The 14,800-nt window shown below is 34.6% G+C and overlaps 1 protein-coding gene and 1 pseudogene across 1 annotated transcript; one reads left to right on the plus strand and one right to left on the minus strand.

Annotated features, from left to right (window-relative positions):
• Positions 1-73: 73 nt before the first annotated feature.
• On the plus strand, positions 74-2,565 carry LOC120179389 (annotated as a pseudogene).
• A 6,791-nt stretch (positions 2,566-9,356) lies between these two features.
• LOC120179236 (O-acyltransferase WSD1-like) lies at positions 9,357-13,239 on the minus strand. The gene is made up of 5 exons (XM_039184878.1): positions 12,404-13,239; positions 10,403-10,475; positions 10,004-10,284; positions 9,780-9,917; positions 9,357-9,563 (listed from the first exon to the last, which is right to left on the minus strand). The coding sequence occupies exons 1-5, from the start codon at positions 13,193-13,195 to the stop codon at positions 9,405-9,407; spliced, it is 1,443 nt and encodes a 480-aa protein (XP_039040809.1). The 5' UTR covers positions 13,196-13,239; the 3' UTR covers positions 9,357-9,404.
• Positions 13,240-14,800: the final 1,561 nt, after the last annotated feature.

Consider the following 14,800-nt stretch of genomic DNA (forward strand, 5'->3'; position numbering starts at 1 on the left):
TCTCAAAGATTGTTTGTTGTCATATTCTCATGAATCATGATCTTAAGCCTTTGTATTATCATTATAGGTACAAATGCATGAAGGGGAACGAGATCGAATAGTGAAAAATCTGAACGAGAAGCTTGCTTCAGTCCTCCTGGACTGTCATGCTAAGGATGATAACGGGATGAAGAATGTCAAAGGGCACCAGAATCCAATGCAGGTGATTTACCTGGTAATCCTTGTACCCTTTTTTGTCTAGATTTCATTTTGATATGTTGGTGTTGATGTTTTCTCTTGTTGGGAAAATGCAGAAGAAGCTGATGCAATCCTTTTAAAGAAGGGGCTTGGTGAAGATTTGAGGCTGGGAGAAATGACAAATGAAGAGTTAACTCACTAGGATGCTGCAATGAAGACATCGAGTGAGTTCGAGAGAGCAACGAAAGCATTACAAGATAAGCTGACAGAGACTAACAAAAGGCTCAAAGAGTGGACTTTGAGAACTCTCGTCTGAGTAAGACCTGCTGGTGAAAGATTGGTCGAAGATCAGTGGAAGCACAAGTCTCGGGCAGATGCCGAATTCGGTGCACTAATGGCTAGATTAGATGACATCGAAAAGGAGAACGCGTTACTGAAATACGAGCTTCATGTTGTCGAGAAGGAACTTGAGATGAAAAATGAGAGATGGAATACAGCCGTTGATCAGCTGATCTGGCTCATAAACAACATTTGGACGGTGTAAAGAGGATAGCCGAGTTGGAAGCTGAATGCGGGAAATTACTTAAGGTGGAAGAAGAGAACAGGGTTCTCAAGCCAATAATGATCCAGTCATCAAGTTTAGGCGTTCTCAGATATCGTCCAGGCCGAATCGAGTCTAGATTCCGTCCACGGAGATTGTAAGGAGTGGTCAAATATCAAGTGAACTATCTGAACTTCAGGTTTTGATAATGGACGCATTGATGGAAATAGCTCTTATTGTTCAGGGCCTAATGCTTTGCTTTTGGAATCTGAACTATATATCGAGAGAAGAGTTAAGAATCTGATTACGGTTCCGGAAATGAGATTCATGGATGATTTTGAAGAGATGGAAAAATTAGCCTTAGTTGCAGCAAGTGGATATAATCCGACATCGGATGGTGAGGGTCATTGTGAATTCAGCAACACAAAACAGATGAACTCAATAGATTTAGTTGCTGAAGGATCTTTGATCCTTCACATGACCAGAATCAGAGTGCTATGTGCCGAAAGGACGATACTAGGTGTAGCCTGGAGGTAGAAAACAAGAGATTAAAAGATGATTTGAATAGTATGGAAGCCATGCTCGAGTCAGAAACTCGCAAGAGTGCGGCCTTGACGATAAAGCTTCATGAATCAGAAGAAGCATCGGAATCTTACTAACAGAACTTAAGATGTTAAAAGAATCGAACGAAATGATGGAAGACGAGGTTGAAAATCAGACCCAACTCACAGTTGCCAAAGCTAAAGTGAATGAAATCTTCCAGAAATGTTCATCTTTGGAAGTTGAGTTGGAGTACAAAAATAACTGTTGTGAAGAGCTAGAAGCCACATGTCTTGTGCTTCAACTCCAATTAGAGAGGTAAAAGCTTTCGTTTCTTAATTTTGCTTCCTGTGATTTACTAAAGAAACATGTCCATATAGTTCTGATTTCCGAAACGTGAAACACACAGTTTGGCGAAAAAAGAAACACCGAATTATGTCGTGAATCGAGAGGGAAAGCAATCTGAAAATGTACGTCATTCACTCACAAGTTTCCTATTTTCAAACAGTGTTGTACATGCAGGAATAATACCATGTTACATGGAAAACAGATATCAAATACTGATTCATTTCTGGTTTTCCGACATACAGGGTTGGGAAATTACAGCAGCTTCAGTCAGTTAGCAGAGTGCCAATAAACAATTATGAACATAGGGAAGCAATTAAAGGTGTTGGCCTCGTCACAAGATGCAGCACTCTTTGACAGGGTATTCTCTGACATGGTGATGATGATGCCCCCACTGTAATAAACAATAGAAAGGTGAAGAAACGCTTCTCCTTGCGCGATCGAATGCTAGCAGACGACGGGGATAAAGGAAAAGGGTCCAAGTCTCCCAGTAACCAAGGAACTTTATGCGTCAATGAAGCAGCAAGTTCATTGCTTCCGCAATCCAATAACTTCAAGAACACACAAGCTTCAGATTTGCATTTACAGACCTCAGAAACAGATCTTGGTTCCAAAAATGAAAGTGGAAACGTTGGAGCTATGGGTTTGGCAAGAGTGTCGAGCAAGAAGCAAGGAGTTGGTTTTCTAAGGAGGCTGTTCTTGAGAAGGAAGAAAGGTTACAGTAAGAAAACTTGTCACCTAACGGCTGAAGGGTGACCGGAAAATAGCAAAGAAGGCTGCAGAAAATTCCCTGGTTCAATAGTTTTCAACTTTTCACAGTGTAGACTGTGGAGATTGGTTTTTAATTTTATTTTTTCCACCATAATTACTTGAGTGTGGTGAGGTGAGATCTCGTAGCCTAGTAATCCTTATGCGAACTCGAGCAGAGAGACACGTAGCATCCTTATATGGCTTATGAACTTTTCTGGATTGGAGCTCCTTATATGGAAGTTAAACCCAATAGAAAAACAGCCTCATCCAACGCAACCTGCAGAGGGGGAATCAATGTCAAGATTCTCAGGTGGTCGAGTGGCAGCTACATCTTTAACGAATGATAAATGGCCTGCATTTGGTAAACTAAACCCTTCTAAGTTGTCAACATCAACAAGAACAATTTGAAAAGCAAAAGAAAACTGAACCACTATCTCAATCTAGCTGGCATTTACATTGGCTGTCTAGCTAGCTAATTGTGTAATGGTTAACAGAAACGATCACACAATAAAACAAGACATTAAAGTAAAACATTAATATTTTACTTGAAAACCTTAACTGAAATCATTGATAGATAAAGACGAATTTACTAAGATCGAAAATGACAAATATATATATATATATATATATATATAAAATTTACATCCCTGTTGAAACCGTTTTTGTTCGAAAATATTTTGATCTAATTATGACTTAGTAACCATAAAATCACCTTTTCAATTTTGTTTTGAAAACTCTCTTTAAAAATATAATCTTGAAAATTTATCTTTAAAATTTTATATTGACCCAATTAAAATAAATTCAAAAAATTAAATTGATTTTTGGAAAATATGTTCGATTACGAATAATTAAAAAAAGGTTACAATTCAATACTTTGGATATTAACCCCTTAATTATCGCAGTAAAATATTTAATTTCTCAAAAAAATGAGATGCATCTTTTAAAATAAATGATACTATTAGAGTTTGCCCTATTTTTTTAGTGTTTGTTAGTCTCTTTTATTCTTCATTTTTGGTACTTGTCATCGATGATCGATATTCATTAATTTTCTTTTGTTTTATTATAGAATATTTTTATTTTTTCTTGTGTTTTATTTTTAATAATTCTGCATTTATGCCACGCCTTTTTTTATATTTATGATATTTTTTTATTGTTTGATCGTTATTTTTGTTTATTCTTTTTTTCAGGGTTGGATTTGACATCTCCATGACTGATCAAAATGATTTTTTTGTTGTCATGTTGATCTTCCCTGCTTTGAACTCTCATATTAGATTTGGATATACGATTTGCATTCGTGGATGATATTTTCACGTCGCTCGATTCTGATTTTTTATTTGTAAGTGATCTTTCAATAACTTCATCCCCTTTTATAGTTTGTGTATCAATACGGTTATAAATGTTTGTATCTACCTTTTGTTCGAAATAATTTGGTTAGGTTGTTCTTATGTTTAATTGAAAGACCACAAAGCGAATGAAGTAATAAGAACAATATAACTCCATCAGCTCATAATCTTTATTTTGTGATAATGATCCACTCTAAACAATTAAAAGCTATCCCCTATGTTTCGAATTTTAGGGGATTGATCTTGTGACAATTAAATAATGTCATTCATTATTGTTTTTTTGTTAATTTAGGTAGAGATAGTAAATTAAATAATGTCATTCATTATAGTTTTTGGTTAGTTTAGGTAAAGATAGTAATGAGGTGGTTGGCATGTAATTTATTAATACTTTTTAATTAATTTATGTAAATATAATAAAAATTGTTTCATTGATATTTCTGTACCTAACTGAATTTTTTCCTTGCCGTTATATTCATATTTTAAAATATTATTATATATGTTATATAAATTTGTATAGGTATATTATCTATTTCACGTAAATTCTCAATTTCAATTATTTATAAATGTGTTTATAAACAATTATTTCAATTTCAATTTTAATCAATTAAGAATTTTTATTGGATAAGTAAATTATATTCATCCAAAAACAATGCAGCCAAGCTACTACAAACATAACCAACCTCAGTTAGATAAGTCCCCAATTCATGAACAATTGCCTATTTACATCATCAATCATATACATGTCATGTCTATACAGTTTAAGTTTCACAGCCTCCCTTAGCTTATTTACAGTTACCTCAGCCGAACAAGCCAACCTTCTATAGTGTCTAAAATTGCGTTCCTTCCATATAAAATAGAGATATCCAGTCCACGCAAGCTTGAGTATATGTACTATGATGGATTTACCCTTCAAATTAACCATCAACTAATGGAGAAGCTCATGCCAACTATGAAACTCATGCGAAAGACCACAAGCAGTCAAAACAGAATCCCAAACATCCTTAGCATAAGAACAGTCAGCAAAGAGATTGTCATGAGACTCCATACCAGTCCCACACAACCCACAGACATTATCAACAATCAAACCAAAACAAGCAAGTCTATCATTGGTAGGTAGCCTATTAAGGATGACCATCCAAGAAATTAATGAAAATTTGGGAATGTGAGCAGGAAACCAAATAAGTCTATGCCAAGCAACTTTTTCCATACTGATACGAATATTGTCCCAAATCCATTTACCAGTTATAATGCTCCAGTTTGCACAAGGGAGAAACAGAGTCCTGGCTTCCTCTTTCAGTCTAAGCAACTTGCTTAAGATCCAACTGAAGTGTGGTTTGCATACAACCTCCCAGTAACTCACTTATTTGAAGCAGTACTCCTTAATCCATGCAATCTAGAGAGATCCATTATTAGCCAGGATATTCCGGACTAGCAGCAAGCAATAGGGCCTGCTCCATTCCATAAGGTTCTTAAGCCCTAGACCACCTTCAGACTTCAGGATACATATCTGGCTCCAGCCCACATGGGCATCTTTGGCAGGGGAGTCACTGCCATTCCAAAAGAAGCACATACACAACCTCTCAGTATCCCTAATAATCCCCTTGGGAAGAATGAATTGTCTACTCCAGTAGTTAAACATGCTAAACATAATAATTTTAACTAACTACAGCCTACCCCCAAAGCTGAGTTTTTTGTTAGACCATTGACTAAGCTTCTCTCTAATCCTAGTCAACAAGGCAGCACAATCATTACCAATTAGTTTCCTGGTCACCAAAGGTACCCCAAGGTATCTAACAGGGAGTTGTCCCAACCTAAACCCAGTAGCCCTACAAATATGCTCAACAATGTGCTCATTCAAACCACAAGCAAAGAATTCAGTCTTCTGAGCATTTAGCTTAAGTTCTGACACCTCATAAAACTTCTCTAAAGTACTTTGTACTCCCAACACAACATCAACTGATTGCAAAATACTAACAAAACATCTACAAAACAGAGGTCAGTGAGGGAAATTCTCTTACATTTAGGATGAAATTTAAAAATTCCCTTATTTGCATCAGTGTCCAAGAGGGAAGACAAGACATTTATAGTAATGACAAAGAGATAGGGAGATAAAGGATCTCCCTGCCTAATCCCTCTTTATCCTTGAAGAACCCCACCAAACTTCCATTTAAGGAGACAAAGTACAGAGGAGTAGTAATACAAGTCTTGATCAATTTACAAAAAATAGCAGGCAACCCAAGGCCTTAAGAACAGTCAACAAGAACCCCAATTAACATAATCAAAGGCCTTTTACAAATCAATTTTAATAGCACACATAGGGGAAAGGCTCTTCCTAGAGTAGCCTTTGACAATCTCTTGGGCTAGCAATGTATTATCAACAATATTCCTGCCCTTAACAAATGTTGATTGACTTTGTGAGATCATAGCAGGGAAAAGAGAACTAGCCTATTTACAAGAATTATTGTAATGGTTTTATAAACCACTGAACGACAGGAAATAGGCCTAAAATCTTTTGCTAAGTAAGGATTAAGGGACTTAGGGACCAAAACTAAGGCTGTAGCATTGAAGGCTGGCAGTAAACAAGAGGAATGAAAAAAGTACCTGACATCAAACACAAAATCAACCCCAATAATGTCCTAGGGCCAGGACTTTTATCCTTCCCTTGTCTAAACAGGGCACTTTAATCTCCACATCATCCATTTCTTTTGTAAGGAGATCAACAGCTTCAACAAGCAAAGAATAGTTCAATAAACTTTCAACAGTGCTACCAATAACTAATAGGTCAGCAAAATCAATTAGATTAGTGAAGTAATTCACTAATTCAATAGCCATATCATCATAGGATTCATAACACTGCCCATCCTCACCCTTAATAACCCTAATTGTATTTCTCTTTTATTAACTTCAACTCTCTGGTGAAAAAAATCTGGTATTCAGATCCCCCTCCTTTAACCAGTGTATCTTGGCTTTCTGCCTATAAAACCCTGATTCAGCCACTTTCAGATCCACTAATTCAGCATTGGCACTCATTTCCTCTTCCACTCTCCTCTGCTCAACATGAGACATGTTAAACACTTGAATTTGTTCCAGCTCAGCTCTCTTGCTTCTGACTCTACCAGAATATCATAAAAGTGGACCTTGTTAAATTCTTTAAGGCAAGGCTTCAGTCTTCTCAGCTTATTGAACAAACATTGCATAGCAGATCCTGCACAGTGCACTTGCCAAGACTCCTTAACAATCATCAAAAAGTCCTCATGAGCAGTCCAGTAGTTAAAGAACTTAAAAGGCCTAGGTTTCTTAGTCAAAGCTCCTTTGTGTGACCACAGTAAGCCAATGCAATGATCAGAAGCACCTTGAGCCTTAAACTCAACAAAGGACTCAGGAAAGTCTAGCAGCCATTAGGGATTAACTAAAATCCTATCTAACTTCCTAGCCAAAAAATGCCCTTCCTACCTATTTGACCAAGTGAATAGGGGCCCCAAGAATAGATGATCAATCAAGTCGAGGTCCTCTAAGCACTCTTGAAAATCCCTCATGTCAGGGGTAGAATGCACACCCATAATATCAAAATTAGAACTTTCCTCAGCCCTTGCAGTAATGTTAAAATCCCCTCCAATCACCCATGAGGAAGACCCAATATCATTCTTAACACACCTCAAGTGATCCCAAAGCCTCCTTCTAACCACCCCATTATTACTGCCATATATAGTAGTAATACCAGTCTTATACCCTCCAACAGTATCAATTATTGTAATAGCCTGATCACATACCCTCAAAACAGAAAGCTACAAATATTTTTCCATAGAATCCACAGTCTACCTCCCTCAACAGCAATATAATTATCAGCAATGTTCCAATCACCAGAAAAGGAAGAAATGAACTTGGCATAATTGTCACTTTTGATCCGAGACTCCATAAGACAAATGATGTCAGCCTCAAGAGAAACCAATCTCCTAAACACCTTCAGTTGCTTCAGGGGGTTATTGATCCCCCTAACATTCCAAAAACTTACTAACATCAGGAGGAAATAGTGGGAGCACCACTACCAGTGCTCAAATTTACCATATCACACTTAGATTTATCAATATGGTCATTTTTCTTAGCCTTAATCTCATTAAGGAGCATAGCCACTCCAACAGAGGCAGCACGAGCCTTCCTAGGACCATCAACCAAGACTTCTGCCTTGCCAGAAGAACCAGTAGCATCTTTTTTCCTTCCCCTATGCTTCTTTTTCATAGAATCTTGTAGAGAGGGAAATTCAACATACTTTGCATCCTCCTAGATGACAGTTAACCATGTATCCTCAGTAACATGTTTACTGACACACTGAGTGGTATCAACCTCCTTCTGTGTCACAACAGCAGCTGTTGTGGCTGCAAGTTGGTTCACAGAGGGATTAACAGTATGCTGCATGATAGCCTTTTCCTTAGCATCACTATGGTCTTGCAATGATTGCACAATTATATCGACAGCAAAACCAACATGTAATCCCTTTCTCATCATCTTATCATCAATAATACTATCATCCCCCTGAGAGAGCTCTCCCTTAGAGCTGCAAGGCACATCAGTGGATACAAAGGCATTTACAGGCTGAACAGATGTAAGTTCAGGCAGCTCCTTTTGATCAATCCTAGAAGAGCTGACCTTATTATCAGATTCGAGAGTACTAATAACATCCTTTTTCCTCCAAACTTTAACTTCTTTGGGTTTCACAACAGCTTGCCTAGCCTCAGTGCAAGACATAGCCTAGTGCCCAAAAGCCTTACATTTATCACAACACTTAGGAACCCAAGGCACCTGCACTTTAATTCTCACTAAAGAACCATTACTAAGAAGCACATGGATCATATCTGGAATAACTCTGCCAATCTCAACCTCAATGCAAACCTTGGCATATTCAAGTCTCATTCTAGAAGCAGTTATGGAGTCCATATACAAGGGATTACCTAACGCACTCGCGATGTAACTAAGGCCCCTTTGAGAATAGAGTTCCAATGGAACGTTGTAAAGCTAGACCCAGATCGAAACATGGGATAGGTCAAAATTAAGGTTTTGCAGACCAGGTTCCCATTTCCTCAGAACAAGAGGCTTGTTCTGAATGTGCCAGGGACTGTTTTCCAGAACCCATTCCCTTAAATCAAAATTCGAAAATAGGAAAACATAAAGGTTAGGGCCAGCCAGACTAACCTTCACTCGCGTCGATTTCCCCCAAATCGATTCAATGATACGCTGCATTGAGCCGAAACTAGGAGTCATACCAATAAACTGCCCCACAAGCGCAAGATTCCAGTCAGCAATTCCTTCTTCAATGACCTCAGACAAAGGTTTAACAGTTGCAATTCCATCCTGGAAATCAGGGGGAAAGAATTCAAGAACTTGCTCCTTCGAACCCACAAACAATTTCCTCCAGTCCAGCCCCGATGATGAAGAATCCATGCAATAAAATCAAGAAACAAACTAGGAAAGCCAAATCGAAAGAACAATTAGAAGAGGAGAAGAGAGACTGAGGACCCATTACTCCAGCTAACGATCGCCCAGAGAGTTTCCATTTCATTAGAGTGCAAATATCTCAAAAGTCATGGAAGATGAAAGATGATTAATTGATTAGACGAAATTCTAAAGAAAATAACATCTCGTTTACTACGAACGTTATTTGATAAATTCTTGCATAGAAAATTCTAGATGAATTAGTATTGTAGAGCAATTAATTAAAGTGAATTATAGGTCCGTAGAGCAGCCTGCTTCATTTCAAGTAAGGCATCTTCCAAGCATTTAGCCAGAAACTGTGGATCAGGGATGATATCTTCTGCTACCAATATTTGCATTTCAGCTTTACCACCATAGCTCAACATGTGCATTGTTATCGCCTGCATTCCCACCACCAAAATGTAAATTCAAATGGTTCTAGGGTGATAGAAGCCTCAAACTTCTAAAAAAAAATTCAATGAAGTCCCTAATTTTCTTTTAAATTTAATTAAACTTTTATATCTAATATTTCATCGATTTACACCTTTGATCAACGTTGACGATTACATTTAATAATTTAGTTTTGTTCAGGAATCAGTTGGGGTGATTTATTGTACCTGCGGTAGGCTGGAAGTGTTGACTTTAATGCTGGAGAGAGGGTTGCCTGCAAGTGAAATTTCCTCTAGAGGACCAACAATGTTCGAGATGGTGAATGTAGTATTGCACAGTAGTTTGTAGTTAAGCATACAAGCATACTGCAAAAAAAAAACTAGTTCATAATGTAAGTAAAATTAATAAACCGAGTTTATATTAAATGCATTGACGGTATATAATTATATACCTTCGATCCTAACAACGACATTACGAGACTTCCGATCCAATATGAGAAAATAGCCTCGAGAGAGTGTTTCTTCTTGTCGACCGTCGCCTTTGCACTCTTTAAATACTCTAAAGGATCATTCCCGCTTTTGTGATAGTAAACTGGGAGCAGAATTGCGCCGAATTTATTACCCCATCGTGCTTCTGATTTGTTCTTCATTAACTTGGATAGGTCCTGCAGCCCTGGTTGTGCCCTTATATTAACCATGGCTACCCCTGTCATTCGAAGCCCCTCACGCAGCCCTAACAACAAATATTGCATATACACTATCTTATTCGGATTCTTCATTATTCATAAACTCGTGTTCTATATTTATTTTCGAGTTGAAGTATTTAAATATTCTAGGGAAAAAGAGTTTACCATTTGGTGTTCGATGGTCTAAGTACCTTGAGAGCCCAGATGAAACAACTCCAAGGAGGACATCATTAATGGTCTGCAACATATTGCAAAAGATGAGGAAAGGAGTAGATTATTGGAGCTTCTTAGGTTAGTCAAAAACAAAAGTTAATTGCTTTTATGATATAGTTTTTTATTATTATAATATAGTTGATATTGATATTAAATGTCAACTTAAAAAAAATTATTGAAAATATTTATTAATTTATAGGAGTTTAAAAGGGCAAACACGTCAAATTCAGACGACATCTTACACGGAAGCTCAGGGCTGCAATGATTTGATTGGGACCATACTTTAAATTGAGGTTCAACGGGAGCACTAAATGTTTACGGTTTAACTTAGAATTTAGTTTATTTCATTGGGAGTATTGGATGTTCAGGGCCTAATTTAAAATTTGCTCAATAATTTGAGGATGACTTCTGCAATTAAATATACATTTTCGAAACTAAATTTAAATTTCAACTTGAAGGTATAATTTAGTACATAAACTTTTTGGTACAATCAGGAACTTCAATTTGACTTTAAATGTTTGTTTGTTTGGCTGTAATTGATTTTTTGAAAAATAAATTACTAGAATTTGAATTACTGAAACTGGAAAATGAATTACTGAAATTTGAATTCTGAAAAATGAATTACATTTCTGAAAACGTTTTTCGAAAATGTTTTCCGTAAAATAATTATTTTTTCTGAAAACATTTAGAAAACGTTTTATGATGTTTGGAAGATGTTATTTAAACTTTTTTCCACTAGTTGAAGAGTTTTTTAAAAATTATTTATTACAAATACTAAATATAATAAATAATATTATTTATCATAGAGCTTAATATTATTATTTTAAAATATTAAAATAATTTATTTATTATTAAATATTATTTTTATAATTTTATTAATAAAAATAATATTTTTTTTATATTTTAGTGAAATAAAATATTATAAATTATATTAATTATTTATAAATAATAGTGTTATATTATATTTTAAAAATATTAATTAGTATATTTTAAATATTTTATTAAAATATTATTTAAATATATAAATAATATTATTCATCATTAAATATATAAATTTTATTATATATTATTAAAATAAATATATAATATCTATATTATTATAATATAACTGATTATTTTATATAATATTAAAAATATAATATATATTATTATAAATATTAATAAATAAATAAATAATATTTTGATGAAATGATATTAAAATATTTTATTAATTTAATTATAAAATAAAATTATTGAGTATTTATTTTTGAAGTGAAAAGTTCGGAAAATGACTTAGAAAATAAATTCGTAGTCATTTTACAAAAACACAAAGAAATTATATTACTAGGAAAATGAATTAATTCCGGAAAACTAATTACGTAAAACAAACACAAAAATTTTTCCGAAAAAAATTACGTGAAACAACACGAAAATTCGAGGAAAACCAATTCCGTAATTCCAATTACAGCAAACAAACACAACCTAATATTTAATTTGGTACCTAAATTTTTATGGTCGAATTAAGTATATATCAAATTGGTTTTTTTTTTGTACAATTGACATTTAACTTGATTTTTTAAATCGATATCGAGAATTTTTAAGTAATTTGAATCAATAAGTCAAATTTTGGTGCCAATTTTTTTTTTTTTAAAAAGGTCATTCAAATACTTAATTGAACAAGAGAAAAAAAGTTTAAACATTGAACTTTAAAGCCAAAATTAGGTACTTAGTTGGAAAATTATCAAGTACCAAATTAAGCTAAAGCCAAATTCAAATACCAAAACATATATGCTAACCCAACCTTTTTTCATGAACAGATGACGAGTCATCCCCAATTTCCAGGAAAGACAGTAGATTCAGGCAAATTATCCAACAGCCAAATGAGCAAAAGTTCCAAAATTGTTGGAAATCACGACAACCCAATTATAATAATCATAGGATTTAGGGTAAAAACTGTAATTTTTTGTCACTTACAGTGTTGGGTACAGCCCTTTTGACTGCCTTCATGTCGTCAAGCAAAAACTTAGCAGTAACCAGTTTCCTCGGCCAGAGTTCCACTCCGTCACCGCCGGTGATCACAGTTTTCTCGTCGGAAAACAAAAAAGTCTTCAGCACAAACTCCATTGAAAACGCCAAAGTGAAAAGAACCATCTTCAGAAACCACCACAAGACACCAAACAACCAAAACCATTCCCTTCCTTTCCCGCCCTTAATCTCCGGTCTCTTGTCGGGAACCATCCTAGGAAGCGCGTCAGCATCGTCCGTCCTCCGACAACTGGCCATCAACATGGACATCAAAGAGATCCCATCGCCTAAAGCATGATGAATCCTGAAAACGGCGCATTTATGCGCCATCAATACATGTAATTCCCACAAGGGCTTGTCCATACTCAAAGGACAACTCACTGTTAAATCCGCTACGTACTGATTCACCGCCGCTTCGTCGTCTTCTTCGGCGGTGGACCCCTGGTATTCGAAAACAAAATCGCCGGATTTATCGAGCCGATTGTTGATGACAATCACGTGCCGGTCAATGTCTATTTGGGTTCTTCTCCAGTGCTCGAACCCCTTCTTGTCGTGAACTAAAAGGCTGCAAAATCTGGGATGTTGGACCATCAACGAAGACTTAATAGCCGATTTAATAGCATCTATGTCTGCGGGGTTTTTGCCGCGGAGGGTACAGTGGATGACGATGTGTTTGCGGCTGAAGAAAAAGCCGCCGGCCGGAGTCAATGGTTCGTCGGAGAAAGTTTCCGGGCAAGCCATGATGAAAAGAAAAGGGATAATTAGATTCCTAGGGAAGTCGATGAAACTTTAGCAGTGTAGTTGATGTATAATATATGGTTCCTTTATGACTGTGAGGCTCCATTTTATTGCACGACGTACGGTGAAATTTTGATTAAGGAAACTGTAAACTGATCTTTCCAACCACTGCCACTCAATTTGTTTTTTTACATATATACAATGAAATCAACTCTTCAACAAAACAAAAAAAAAAATTCAAATCATGGCGTCATTTTAAATGTGCCCAACTTCAAGGTTTTAATTTAAACAAGGATTTTCAAATAATAATAGTAATAAACAATATATAATGTTAAAATTAGTATCAAACGTTTATCAAAATAATTATTTCATCCTCTATTTTATTTTTAAATAATTTTGATCCAAACAATTCATTATAGAAAAAAATATTATAACATCTGATAGAATAATCACTTTGTCTTTTTTTTTTGTATTTTAACTCTCAATGTTTCGTTTTAGGTTAAAAAACTCTTATTTTGAAGCGTTAATCATATGTTAATCAATAATTTTCATCTATAGAGTGAGCTTTTTACCCCAAAGTAGAATGTTAGAGATCAAAATGTTCCAAAGGAAAATATGAGCTAAAATGACCATTTTGATAAATATTTGAGGCTATTTTTGATGTTATGCCTTTAAACAATTGGTATATATATAAACATTCATCGTTAAATAATTGAGTCTTTTAAATAAATTTTACCTTGTAATATTATTAAATTAATAAAAATCAATTATTTATTATCTAAATATATACAATTTATAATGAAAATGTTTTATGATTTTAAAAATAATAACTAATTAATTCAAAATATTTGTTTAGCCTTAATGTTACTAAAAAATAGGATTTGTGATCTAAAAATGGTGCCAATAAACAGTCAAAACACCGGCATGGTAGATCTTTTATTTTCTTATTTTAATGCCTTTTATAGTAACTAGGACAATTGCCTTTCATCTTGTCGTTTAACGCGAACCTGATTCAGTGAGCCTCTAGTTGGCCCCCCTTTAATGAGAGTGAGTATGATTTGATTTGAGTTAAATTTTCTAAAAAATTGATCTCAATCAAACTTTATAAATTTATTCGGTTAAGAGATTTAAATAAAATATGAACGATAAAGTATTATTTATCAATCCGATTAACTCAATTTTTTTAATTTAATTCAAGAATATTCATTTTAATTTCTCTGTTATTTTAAATCTATTTTTTTATTGAATGTCCAGCTCAATTTCTCTTCTATTCTAAATATATTTTTAACGAAATTTGAATCACATGCTTTTCTACTGCTATAAAATATCTTTATAAATACAATCTTTATTTTAACAATAATTTACTCTTTTTATAATTCATTCCTTGAACTTTACATTTATTCAATTTGATTTTTTTTTACAATTTTATATAAAATATTTTTTATTATCATTCACTGGCTTCTTCACACTTCATCTTTATCTTTGATTTTTGTTTAGCCGCCAACGAAATTAGTCTTAATGTTGGTTGTCGATCATGGGTGATTATTAGTTCCCTTATATTTTTTCATACTATGTTTTTTTTTTAGTTTTTTTTTTCAACCTTAAATA

Source organism: Hibiscus syriacus, unplaced genomic scaffold, assembly GCF_006381635.1.
Source record: "Hibiscus syriacus cultivar Baekdansim isolate YM2019G1 unplaced genomic scaffold, ASM638163v2 tig00112411_pilon, whole genome shotgun sequence".
Classification (NCBI taxonomy): Eukaryota; Viridiplantae; Streptophyta; class Magnoliopsida; order Malvales; family Malvaceae; genus Hibiscus; species Hibiscus syriacus.